This window comes from Oncorhynchus tshawytscha, linkage group LG33 (assembly GCF_018296145.1).
Source record: "Oncorhynchus tshawytscha isolate Ot180627B linkage group LG33, Otsh_v2.0, whole genome shotgun sequence".
NCBI lineage: Eukaryota > Metazoa > Chordata > Actinopteri > Salmoniformes > Salmonidae > Oncorhynchus > Oncorhynchus tshawytscha.
This window is the reverse complement of record NC_056461.1, coordinates 34,980,784-34,995,107: the sequence shown is the minus strand read 5'-3', so window position 1 is coordinate 34,995,107 and position 14,324 is coordinate 34,980,784. Positions and strand designations below refer to the sequence as shown.

General features: G+C 41.7%; 1 protein-coding gene across 6 annotated transcripts in view; it reads right to left on the bottom strand.

Annotated features, from left to right (window-relative positions):
* The window catches only part of LOC112231286 (kelch-like protein 13), a 66,817-nt gene that overhangs the window by 22,111 nt on the left and 30,382 nt on the right, over positions 1–14,324 (bottom strand). For 4 of the 6 annotated variants that reach the window (XM_024397966.2, XM_024397967.2, XM_024397968.2 and 1 more), the window contains one exon: positions 8,216–8,357. In XM_024397966.2, coding sequence (XP_024253734.1) covers positions 8,216–8,357 — 142 coding nt within the window. Of the gene's footprint in view, positions 1–8,215; positions 8,358–12,238; positions 12,311–14,324 lie in introns of all 6 variants that reach the window. The other 2 variants (XM_024397963.2, XM_024397964.2) reach the window with 1 other exon arrangement.

Here is a 14,324-nt window from a genome sequence, read left to right as displayed (position 1 = left end):
AAGCCACCCCCCCCCCCGGCCAAACCCTCCTCTAGCCCGGGTTTACACTGGGACAATTGTGCGCTGCCCTATGGTACTACTGATCACGGACAGTTACAAGCTTGCTAGCTACAACCAGGCCTGCCCTGAGAACAGTCTTGGTTTCCACTAATGAGATGCTGCTATAGTTACACTCACAATGGCCGCCACTCCACCCATTATACCATCATTGACAAATTAATTATATTTCTATGGCAGCACATAAATTCAGGAGTAGAGGAAAGGAGGCAATGTGCATCTAAAAAAATAAGTTTTTATTTCTTTGCTATTACCATCAACCAAAATTCTATGACCATCACAGCCCTACTTGCAGCAACGACAGAGACAGTGTCAATGTGATTAAGTGACATCCCACATCAGCCTTGGGCTAAATCACACGTATACACCCACTCTGTGCTGTGTTCCTGAGACCTTTTCAACACAATAATACGCTCTTCAACAGCAGGTATAACAACGATTCACCAGCTAAAAGGCCATTACACTGTTGAAAGGAAACCTTTGAAGCACTCTGTCTAACAACACGTCCACACCTCCATCATAGTGGCAGGTTGTGGAATACACACAGTGTGGAAAGGTCACACATTGACTAGTCCAACAGCTTTCTGCCAGCTCCTGCCTGGCCTGGGGGCCCCTCTCTCTGTGACGACCTTCACATGTGGACAGAGACTGGCATGGGCAAGGCAGGCCTTGGAGCCTGACTCACTGAATGACTCACTCACCTTGTCTCTCCCTTCCAACTAGCTACTGTATATAAACAATATCATGGATTTCTTCTACAATTCAGGTGTTATTATGCTTTCTTTTTATCTTCTCATATGCAGAAGACATCTTGTTCTATGCGTGCAATGAAAAAAGTAGACCATTTCAACTAGAGGGAACAGTCCATTTCCATGATTTCAATCCAACTTCATGAAGATACAGTTTGACAACTCTTTGTAAAGAGCATAACAGACCGTTTTCAATGTTCTTCGAACATAATTCCCCTTGAGTCAACGGAATAATTTACTGATCATCCTCCTTATCAAATGCAGTGAATGGGTATGAAAGTCAAGCCTTATATATCTTAACCAGCTTGCACACGTGACCCTGATTTATTCCGTTATTTATGTGCTTTGACCCTCCACACGCATCACATCCTGACTTCAGATGTGCCAGTGATTAGAGTGGATGAGTCGTGTTCTTAGTGTGGGTGTGATTGTTAGAATTATATAAAAGGTGACGCGTTCACTGCATTGTGAAAAAACTCACCAGATTTTTTCTAAGGCTGACCCCATTTAGTCGACAGGTCCATTGTTTGGTCGACAGAGATTTCTACCATGCCCAAACCCGGACACTCGCATGCGTGCGCCATCATGTGCAAATAGATTTTGTCCCCCCACACCAAACGTGATCACAAGACGCAGGTTGAAATGGCAAAAACTCCAAACCAATTATATTAATTTGGGGACAGGTCGAAAAGGATTAAACATGTATGGCAATTTAGCTAGTTAGCTTGCTCTTGCTAGCTAATTTGTCATATTAGCTAGCTTGCTCTTGCTAGCTAATTTGTCCTATTAGCTAGCTTGCTCTTGCTAGCTAATTTGTCCTATTAGCTAGCTTGCTCTTGCTAGCTAATTTGTCCTATTAGCTAGCTTGCTCTTGCTAGCTAATTTGTCATATTAGCTAGCTTGCTCTTGCTAGCTAATTTGTCCTATTAGCTAGCTTGCTCTTGCTAGCTAATTTGTCCTATTAGCTAGCTTGCTCTTGCTAGCTAATTTGTCCTATTAGCTAGCTTGCTCTTGCTAGCTAATTTGTCCTGGGATATAAAACGTTGAGTTGTTATTTTACCTGAAATGCACAAGGTCCTCTACTCTTACAATTAAGCCACACATATAAAACGGTCAACCAAATCATTTCTAGTCATCTCTCCCCCTTCCAGGCTTTTTCTTCTTTGGACTTTATATGGCAATTGGCATCCAACTTTCATAATAAGGTGTATTACCACAACCGACCAACTTTTAATCACCCACGTGGGTATAACCAATGAGGAGATGGGAGATGCAGGAATTGCACCGTGTTCAGCATCACAAATAAAACGGACTTAATTTTAGTGCTTTGCAACGCAGACGCACTTTGGCGTGCGCAAGCATTTTGCAACTCATGCGATGGAGCGGTGTGGTCAGCATGTAGTCAAGCAGTCACAAGACACCTGTCGCACCTGTCTCAGAGGACTAATCCATTGCGGAGGCCACGGGGATGGCACAGTACATCACTTTAAGACATGTGATACTGAAATTGTACATGGCTATATTATGTAAAAAATAATGGTGCAACACTAATAAATCCAAAAATTATTTTATAACAAATGCGCTTTATCCCGCGTTGGATATAGTCACTGTATGCGGTTCTGAAACAATCTTCAGTGCGCCGTATAATTAATGCGCCTTCCGTTATGTTGCTATGTGCATAATAGCAAAATTAACCATCATATTGGGATTGAGAACAATGCTGCGGAGGCAATCCTTGCCTTAAAACCTATTCGGACGGGATTAGTTTTGCTGGGTGTGGTCGGGTAATGTAATTATGTGCCCATGCACAAAACACCACATCTGTCATTTTTGTCCCGTCCGAATCTGCCATGTCAGTAATTTGTACTGTTTTTTTGGCAAACTCAAAGGTCCTCTGATAATACTAGACCTATGCGAATCGACATCCCTGTGTTTTGAGATAAATGTCTGAGTTTGACAGGTGTTTCTAACAGTTTGAGCAAGAAAACAATAACGATTTCGATAAATTGAAAGAAATGCTGCGCATCATCAAAATATTTGAAGGGCCTACATGTATCAACTTTCACAGTGAATGTTTTTGTTCATACGTTTTGTGAGTATGAATTGAATATTGTCAAATTAATCAGTTAAAAATATTGCGCCTATTTAATGTAACCATTTCTGTTAATAGATCGCAAAGCAGCATACAACTGACCTAAATGTTGGGAAATAATAAGTTCACTTTCGCATCCACAGACTTAAAACGCATCTCAAGAGCAAGTGCACTGTTTAGCTCACATCTGAAGGCTGTGGGGCATTTAGGACGTCTAATGCGGTTCGCTAAAATATCCTAATGATTATGATCACACTTCCTCAATTCAAATATTATTTCGACACTATACCAAAGACGGTTTGGTATGGTTTAGAAATTTGGGAACCAAGCTCGAGTTATCAGTGTAGCCCTTTTATCGTCTGGACTTGTCTTCACACCTAGAAAATAAAACTCCAGGTGTCCGTTATAACTGTCAATTTATTAGAAAAAAATGAAATAATTACAGGGAGCAGTTTGGAAAAAACGAATCCCATCCGAACCGTCCTCTGGAATAATGGAAATTCTGGTGTAATAATTACAACACCAACGTTGTCTAGTAATACTAGCCCCGTGCGAATAGGGCTTAGCCCAATTGTCTAAGAAAATTGAGGAGCGGGCAAACCCCAATTTAAATTAGGTATATAATCAATAGCCTAACTGTTAAATGTGCCTTGCTTTATCAATCATGCATATATATCTAATGAAATAAGACAAAAGCTGCTTCTGTTGCCATTTTGAGTGTTTGTTTACTAGCCTACTGATTCCGTGTACACCGAGTCTCATGCAATGGCAAAATGTCGGATAAAGCAATTTCACATATTTGGCATTTATTATGCTGTAATAATGGCTTTCCATTTTTTTCCGTTACAACAGACTAGTACAACTTATAATTTATTTTGTGTTGTTTACACTGTTCCAAACAGGCAGAAAAATATTATCGTAATCTAACAGCACGTGATTACCACAGATATGCACGCAGCCCTCGCTCCTATTCCCTCCTTTTTTTATGATCTCCTTCTTATTGTTATTATTATTACGATCGTCGCTATAATAATAATAATAATAAGTAATGTCTATCATTATTTACAATGTTCCAAATGGTCAGAAAAATGCAACTGTTTGGCACACATAATACTTACGCTCCATTTTCTTGATCTCCTAAATCAAATGTCTTCCACATATCTGACTTCCCCTTTCCCTCCTGAGAAACCATTAAACATTCGCCCGTTTCGAGCTTCTTTTTCACGCCCTCAGCATTCATTTTGCTGTCGACATTACTGTGTTTGGAGTTAGTTATAAGCAATTTATTGATGTGACTATGATCGGCTATAGGTCGGGCCCTATTGGTCAGATGCGATGAAACGCGTCCATGTTTCACATAAAGAGAGCAAGGGTTGAGGGAACAGGGAATGTTTTTCCGAAACAAATTAGGGATTTCGGTAACATAGCTTTTGAGTCAGAAGCAAAAAAGAAACTAAATGGCTGAAATGATGTAGCAGCTTCAGCACGGACAGCGCAATAAACACTTGCTGTGCTGTGGTGCCTTTTTGCTGCAGTAGAGGAGAGCGAGACAACGTGCGCCAGTCACAGAGGCGCTAGTTTTTTAAAGTGTGACCGTCGGGCTCGTTCTTGAGTCATGTGTGTGTCTTAATTATTGAATCAAACAGTGTGCTTAAAACATCAGAAAAACTCAGTACATTGTCTCCCGAGTGACGCAGCAGCCTAAGTAAGGCAATGTATCTCAGTGCTAGAAGCGTCACTACAGACCCTGGTTCGATCCCTGTATCACAAACGGCCGTGATCGGGAGTCCCATAGGGCAGCACACAATTGGCCAAGCTTCGTCCGGGTTAAAATAAGAATTTGTTCTTAACTGACTAGCCTAGTTAAATACAAGTTAAATAAAAAAATATGTAGTTGGTTTTATTCAAACACATAGGTGTGTGTCTATATATGGAAAAATAAGTTAAAACATTTCAACCATTTTCTAAATGTTCTGTGCATGTGCTACGCAAAAACCTGGCAGTGAAATTCACACTTCTACTCAATCCAACATATTGAATTTAACTTCACACTGCTTAGTATATAATATAACACTTCATAGAATGGCTGATTTGCTCATATTTGCAAAGGCCTGTCTGTGATTTGTCTAGAGGATTGGGAGGAAGGAATATAGATGTATAATGATCTGCTTGTTATTGTGTCAGTAAGGGGAAAACACTGCATAATGATCTGCTTGTCATTGTGTCAGTAAGGGGAAAACACTGCATAATGACCTGCTTGTCATTGTGTCAGTAAAGGGAAAACACTGCATAATGATCTGCTTGTTATTGTGTCAGTAAGGGGAAAACACCGCATAATGATCTGCTTGTTATTGTGTCAGTAAGGGGAAAACACTGCATAATGATCTGCTTGTTATTGTGTCAGTAAGGGGCATAATGATCTGCTTGTCAAAACACTGCATAATGATCTGTTTGTTATTGTGTCAGTAAGGGGAAAACACTGCATAATGATCTGCTTGTTATTGTGTCAGTAAGGGGAAAACACTGCATAATGATCTGCTTGTTGTTGTGTCAGTAAGGGAAAACACTGCTTGTTGTTGTGTCAGTAAGGGGAAACACTGCATAATGATCTGCTTGTTATTGTGTCAGTCGGGGGAAAACACTGCATAATGATCTGCTTGTCATTGTGTCAGTCAGGGGGGAAAACACTGCATAATGATCTTCTTGTTATTGTGTCAGTAAGGGGAAAACACTGCATAATGAGCTGCTTGTTGTTGTGTCAGTAAAGGGGAAAACACTGCATAATGATCTGCTTGTTATTGTGTCAGTAAGGGGAAAACACTGCATAATGATCTGGTTGTTGTGTCAGTAAAAAACACTGCATAATGATCTGCTTGTGTCAGTTGCATAATGATCTGCTTGTCATTGTGTCAGTCGGGGGGAAAACACTGCATAATGATCTTCTTGTTATTGTGTCAGTAAGGGGAAAACACTGCATAATGAGCTGCTTGTTGTTGTGTCAGTAAGGGGAAAACACTGCATAATGATCTGCTTGTTATTGTGTCAGTAAGGGGAAAACACTGCATAATGATCTGCTTGTTATTGTGTCAGTAAGGGGAAAACACTGCATAATGATCTGCTTGTTATTGTGTCAGTAAGGGGAAAACACTGCATAATGATCTGCTTGTCATTGTGTCAGTAAGGGTAAAACACTGCATAATGACCTGCTTGTCATTGTGTCAGTAAAGGGAAAACACTGCATAATGATCTGCTTGTTATTGTGTCAGTCGGAGGGAAAACACTGCATAATGATCTGCTTGTCATTGTGTCAGTAATGATCTGGGGAAAACACTGCATAATGATCTTCTTGTTATTGTGTCAGTAAGGGGAAAACACTGCATAAGGATCTGCTTGTTATTGTGTCAGTAAGGGGAAAACACTGCATAATGATCTGGTTGTTATTGTGTCAGTAAGGGGAACACACTGCATAATGATCTGCTTGTTATTGTGTCAGTAAGGGGAAAACACTGCATAATGATCTGGTTGTTATTGTGTCAGTAAGTGGAAAACACTGCATAACGATCTGCTTGTTATTGTGTCAGTAAAGGGAAAACACTGCATAATGATCTGCTTGTTATTGTGTCAGTAAGGGGAAAACACTGCATAATGATCTGCTTGTTGTTGTGTCAGTAAGGGGAAAACACTGCATAATGATCTGCTTGTTATTGTGTCAGTAAGGGGAAACACTGCATAATGATCTGCTTGTTATTGTGTCAGTAAGGGGAAAACACTGCATAATGATCTGCTTGTTATTGTGTCAGTAAGGGGAAAACACTGCATAATGATCTGCTTGTTATTGTGTCAGTAAGGGGAAAACACTGCATAATGATCTGCTTGTTATTGTGTCAGTAAGGGGAAAACACTGCATAATGATCTGCTTGTTATTGTGTCAGTAAGGGGAAAACACTGCATAATGATCTGCTTGTTATTGTGTCAGTAAGGGGAAAACACTGCCTGAAACCCTCTACTCTTCAGTTAACAGACACACACACTCTCCCTCCCTTACTCTCTGTCTTCCTCTCATGAACACACACACTACTCTCTCGCTCCTAAACACATATACACACACACTGCCCCAAATTTTAAAACATTAGGCACCAAACAGAATTTAAGGAGCACAAGAAAGACATTTGATTTGTGGTATAGTTTAAGCTTACACTAGACCTATATGAATCCTACCTTTGACGCACATCTCAAGAGTAGCAGACCCTTTTCCTTTCTTCCTGTGCCAATCAAATTAGCCTAAACCTACTGTCAAGTTACCAGGTTGTTAGCTAGGTAGGTTTCATTACTGAACAACATGGTTTGTGAAATCCTTTAAAATGGTTATAACAGGTGATGAAATGATACAATGTCTCATCATTGCTCGCTCTGCCTGCTGCTCCAATGTAACAAATGTACAACTAACAAGAGAAGACTCATCAGGGTCTGCATCCCCATCTCCATCATGGCTAAATGATGTATTTTTTAACTGACTGAGGAATAGATGCTCATGAAGAGCAGAAGGAGAGAAGCGGGTGAATGAGGGCTGGTAGTTATGGTTATAGCTGGTAGGGGGTTATGCTGGCTGATTACAGCTGCTACACGTGATGTGAGCATGAAAGTGAAGTGGATATGATTGGACCTGTGCATACCAGAGACTAGTGGCTGTCGCTTCAATTCAACTGAATTCATAAACATTTTATAACAGGAGTCAGCAGGTTCTTTAGATCGCTAGGGCTGAAAAATGTAGTAGAATCATATGAAATGGTACTACTTCCTTCTAAAATGTTGATATCATGACATTTTGGTACTGTGGTATTACAGTGGTACAGGTATAGCATGCAATACTACCGTAAAGGAAAAATGACTTGTGATTTAGAGTTGCATAAAAATATCATACACTAGAGATTAGATTGTTGGAGATAGATGAGCATGTTTGGTGCTGCACAGGAACTACTTTTTGTTACCGGCAATGGGTTTTAGAAAACTATTTTCTACAGAAAACCTAATTGAAACAATCCCAGGGCCATTTGTGTAATTTCTTGTTGTGTTGTAGATATTTTTAGATTTGGGTAAAGGCCAGATCAGACCCTTGGCCTTTGTCTGGAAGATTCTCAGACACCATACAGACTATCTAGCTTTTCAATCAATCACTGGACCTCTGAAGGCACATGAAAATCACCCTGGCATATTTCATTAGGGCTTTTATAAGGTTCATCAATCTGAACATCCTCTGAAGCAACACCATCTCTCGGTCTCTCTCCTGTACCTCTTCCTCCCATCCATTACTACTCACCTGAAGGACCACTGAGCTGTGTGTGTTGCTTGTGAAGAAGCGAGTGTTTCCTGTTTTGGAAGCCTGTAGGTGGGCAGAGATGCCCATGTCACCACACCCCAGCGACACTTTCATGTGAGGGTCGTCGTCCTCCACGAGGGATCTTCAGGGGAGGCAGAGAGGGAGGGGAAGAGAGAGGGAAAGAGATGTTTAGCTCACAATCATGCAGTACAAGCACACATTTATAATAAAATCAACTTATTGAGTGTGTTTTGCAAGCACAGTGCATTCGGAAAGTATTCAGACCCATGTACTTTTCCCACATTTTGTTACGTTACAGCCTTATTCTAAAATGGATTAAATATTATTTTGTTCTCATCTACACACAATACCCTATCAGGACAAAGAAAGAACAGGTTCCTTATTTACATAAGTATTCAGACCCTTTGCTATGAGACTTGAAATTGAGCTCAGGTGCACCCTGTTTCCATTGATCATCCTTGAGATGTTTCTACAACTTGATTGGAGTCCACCTGTGGTAAATTCAATTGATTGGACATTATTTGGAAAGGCACACACCCGTCATATATGAGGTCCTACAGTTGACAGTACATTCCAGAGCAAAAACCAGGCCATGAGGTCGAAGGAATTGTCCACAGAGCTCAGAGACAAGATTGTGTTGAGGCACAGATCTGGGGAAGAGTAGCAAAACATTTCTGCAGCATTGAAGGTCCCCAAGAACACAGTGGCCTCCATCATTCTTAAATGGAAGAAGTTTGGAACTACCAAGACTATTCCTAGAGCTGGCTGCCTGGCCAAACTGAGCACTAGGGGTAGAAAGGCCTTGGTCAGGGAGGTGACCAAGAACCCGATGGTCACTCTGACAGAGCTCCAGAGTCCCTCTGTGAAGATGGGAAAAACTTCCTAAAGGACAACCATCTCTGCCGCACTCCACCAACAGTAAAAGGCACATGGCAAACTCCAAGCGGGCTGTCAAAAGGCACCTAAAGACTCTCAGACCATGAATAACAAGATTCTCTGGTCTGATGAAACCAAGATTAAACTCTTTGGCCTGAATGCCAAGCGTCACGTCTGGAAGAAACCGAGCACCATCCCTACGGTGAAGCATGGTGGTGGCAGCATCATGCTGTGGGGATGTTTTTCAGCGGCAGGGACTGGGATACTAGTCAGGATCGAGGGAAATATGAACAGAGCAAAGTACAGAGAAATCCTTGATGAAAGCCTGCTCCAGAATGCTCAGGGCCTCAGACTGGGGTGAAGGTTCACCTTCCAACAGCACAACGACCCTAAGCACATAGCCAAGACAACACAGGAGTGGCTTCGGGACAAGTCTCTGAATGTCCTTGAGTGGCCCAGCAAGAGCCCGGACTTGAACCCGATCTAACATCTCTGGAGAGACCTGAAAATAGCTGTGTAGCGATGCTCCCCATCCAACCTGACAACCTAATTGCTACCAAAGGTGCTTCAACAAAGTACTGAGTAAAGGGTCTGAATGCTTCTGTAAATGTTTTTAATACATTTACTAATTTAAAAAAAAAAACTTTTTGCTTTCTCATTATGGGAAATTGTGTGTAGGTTGATGAGGAAAATTACGATTTTATAATTTTTAGAATAAGGCTATAACAAAATGTGGAAAAAGTCAACGGGTCTGAATACTTTCCAAATGCACTGTACAGCACAGAGGCTAAGGAAGGGGGTTTGAGGAAAAGGATAATGAATACGCAGAATTAACAAGTGAAGAGGTCCTATTTCCCCTATATGCATGTAGCAGTGGTGAACCAGTGGTAAATCATGGCCACCACTACAAAAAAATGTTTGTTTTTTTGTATCATTTGGGGTGGGGGGAGAAATAATTTTTGGGATGTTAAAACATTGTCAGTGTAAACTTAAAAGACTAAAACCAGATATAAAGTATGTATAAAAGATAACGGAGATATACATTTAAAAATAATATAATATTTTAGAACTAACAACCAACAAAATAAAACCCCAGTTGGTTGTAATTACCGATCAGGTAGAACAGAAAAACAGAAGGCTCCAGAGCTCGTAGGGTCTGAGTTGAATACCCCTGCGCTATCCTATCATCATCCTCACACTTCAAACCACAGCAAACCTCAACCTTCTGTCCATCAGAAACTGCAATTACCATCCCATAGTTTCTGATGTCAGACGGTCTGGCCATGCCCTCATTGAGATTGTGAGAGAATGACACGACTTGCTTTGGTTGGTGCCCCTGAGCCAATCATAATGGTGTGCTCAACTCCTCCGCCACATTCCGCTCCATCAATAGGAGCGCTCCACTCCGAACCCGATGAAGCAATACTAGTGCTCTATGCAAATTCTTTTTAACTACAGAAACTTTAATTAGGCCTATAATTACTGGGGACTGACCAGTGTTTCCACTGATTAGTAGGGCACAGCACCTAAACCATGAGGGTCATTAACTTGAGGACATGCAGGAGGAGAGGGAGCTCACTTTGGGAAGTCGTTCTCTCAGACAAGGAAAAGTAGCACCATGCACTCGTATGAGATGCATCATGGCCAACATGTCTCCACACTCCTAATCACAATGGAGCATGCAACTGCCGTGGGAATTCCTTAAACAGAACAAATTTAATGCTGCTTTAATGCTGTAACAATTCAGTCAGACACATTCAGGCTCACTTGGGAAGAAAGCCCAGACAGTAACTTTTATTAGAAATGGGGCAGTTGTTTGTGTGGACGGAAGACGTTCTTTCCCCTCCTTCTCATCAAATCATTTTGCATTAAATAATGATTCAATAGTTTCTACTTCAAAGATAGGCAGTGCTGAAATAATCAGACAGAGAGGGGTTGTGAAGAACAATCAGACAGAGGGGGGTTGTGAAGAACAATCAGACAGAGAGGGGTTGTGAAGAACAATCAGACAGAGAGGGGTTGTGAAGAACAATCAGACAGAGAGGGGTTGTGAAGAACAATCAGACAGAGAGGGGTTGTGAAGAACAATCAGACAGAGAGGGGTTGTGAAGAACAATCAGACAGAGAGGGGTTGTGAAGAATAATCAGACAGAGAGGCTGTGAAGAATAATCAGACAGAGAGGGGTTGTGAAGAATAATCAGACAGAGAGGCTGTGAAGAATAATCAGACAGAGAGGCTGTGAAGAACAATCAGACAGAGAGGCTGTGAAGAACAATCAGACAGAGAGATGCTGGGGAGAATAATCAGACCGAGATGCTGGGAAGAATAATCAGACCGAGATGCTGTGAAGAATAATCAGACCGAGAGGGGCTGTGAAGAATAATCAGACCGAGAGGGGCTGTGAAGAATAATCAGACCGAGAGGGGCTGTGAAGAATAATCAGACCGAGAGGGGCTGTGAAGAATAATCAGACAGAGAGGGGCTGTGAAGAATAATCAGACAGAGAGGGGCTGTGAAGAATAATCAGACAGAGAGGGGCTGTGAAGAATAATCAGACAGAGGGGCTGTGAAGAACAATCAGACAGAGGGGCTGGGAAGAACAATCAGACAGAGGGGCTGGGAAGAACAATCAGACAGAGAGGGGCTGGGAAGAATAATCGCAAATGTCATTATCCTCACACGGCATGTAAAAACCATGGTAATGCAACAATATATAAAACTAACAAAGAAAAATCTAATTCACACGAAGGGAGATCTATTTATAGATCTAGGGCTACCACCATAACTAAGGACAACCAGTCCATATTTATTTACAACACATTCTATACAAGTTATTTTAAACACATGATATGATGATCATCCAGGAGTCTCTAATGAATGTAACTGGATGAGACAATCAGGGGGTCAGTTAATACTATCAGGTATGTTTCTACAGGGAGGTGAGGGTGGATGGCCTAGTGGGCTCTAGTGTTTCTACAGGGAGGTGAGGGTGGATGGCCTAGTGGGCTCTAGCTTGCAGGAATTCAGGGTCAAAACCACCACCACTAGATGCTGAGGATACATGGCTTGAGGAGTGACAACAAACACACTGACACACAGCACAGGCAGGGTACTGGTACATTTACCCTGTCAGGTGGTAAGTCGGAGAAGCAGCAAGGAGAGAGTGGGTTGTCCATACCACAAAGGAGTGCTGGTGGCTGCCGGAACGAAAAACAAAGAAAACAACATCTAGAGCAGGATGATGTTATTTGGCCTCCCAAGTTTTCTGAACAAAAATAATAATAATGTTCGTTCTTAGACATAAAACACTGTACAATCACCAGGAAATTAGTTAAAAGTGATTTTAATTGAGGAAATCTGTTCAAGTATTCTTAAGCATAACTAGAGGGGCATATGTGATTATATCCCAATTTAATCAAGGTTTGAAACTATTCTGTTTTGTCAAATACTATATAACAGTTTAGGATTATTGTGGTCAATTTGCTTAGTACAAATTATGTATAACTATGTTCCGGCCCCCATATCATCCGCTCAAGGAAGAATCGGCCCATGACTGAATGTAATTTGGGACCCCTGACTTACAGCATCCCAGTCATAAAAACTCTGTTTCTTGCAGTCGGTGGGAGGAACAAACACAAATGGCATCTGACGTTTCATCCAAGAGCAGCAGATTTATAGTGAAAAACACACACACACACACACAAAATAAAAATGTACAGACTAAGCCAATTTTTGTGAACAAGTTTTGCCTCGGGACCAAAATTGCCTAGAAAAATAAATCAGCAAAATATATCTGGACATTTTTTTAATGCTATATTGACAGTAAATGTAATAATTCTATGAGAAGGGAACAACATTCCCACCTCTTTCATTGTCAAGAACACAATTTTGCCCATATTATTGATGAGTAATGTTAATAAACTCAATGGTTTGAGACCACAAATCTCTAGATTGAAAATACTGAGATTAAAGAAAAATTGTTGAGAGATTTAAATGATTTATTAATTTGTTCATTATAATCATTTCGACACACTTTCTACCTGGTTTAGTTCATACTTTTCCATATATATATATATATATATAAATAAATACACACTGAACAGAAATATAAAACACGGCCTCCCGGGTGGTGCAGTGGTCTAAGGCGCTGTGCCACCAGAGACTGGGTTTGAGTCCAGGCTCTGTCGCAACTGACTGCGACCGGGAGGCCCATGGGGCGGCGCACAATTGGCCTAGCGTCGTCCGGGTTAAGGAGGGTTTGGCTGGCAGGGATATCCTTGCCTCATCGCACACTAGCGACTCCTGTGGCGGGACGGGCGCAGTGCACGCTGACCAGGTCGCCAGGTGTACGGTGTTTCCTCCGACACCGTGGTGCGGCTGGCTTCCGGGTTGGATGCGCGCTGTGTTAAGAAGCAGTGCGGCTTGGTTGGGTTGTGTTTCGGAGGACGCATGGCTCTCGACCTTCGCCTCTCCCGAGTCCGTACGGGAGTTGTAGCGATGAGACAAGATAGTAACTACTAACAATTGGATACCATGAAATTGGGGAGAAAGAGGGTAAAAAAAAAAAAATCTATAAAACGCAACATGTTGGTCCCATGTTTCATGAGCTGAAATAGATCCAAGAAATGTTCCATACACAAACAAATTTAGTGAACAAATTTGTTTGAGTGAGCATTTCTCCTTTGCCATCCACCTGACAGGTGTGGCATATCAAGAAGCTGATGATCATTACACAGGTGTACCTCGCCTAAACAGCTGTGCGTTTCTTTCGCCTCCACATTACACAGGTGCACCTTGTGCTGGGGACAATAAGAGGCCACTATAAAAATGTGCAGTTGTGTCACACAACACAATGCCAAAGATGTTGTTTTGAGGGAGCGTGCAATTGGCTGAGAATTAAATGTTAATTTCTCTACAATAAGCTGCCTCCAATGACATTTTATAGAATTTGGCAGCATGTCCAACCAGCCTCAGAACTGCAGACCACGTGTAACCATGCCATAGGACCTCCACATCAGGATTCTTCACCTGCACGATCGTCTGAGACCGGCTTGACCTAACCGCAGTTCGGCGTCGTAACCGACTTCAGTGGGCCAATGCTCACCTGAAGTCAGTTACTAGCACGATGGAGAAGTGCGCTCTTCATGGATTAATCCCAATTTCAACTGTGCTGGGCAGATGGCAGACAGCGTGTATGGTGTCATGTGGGAA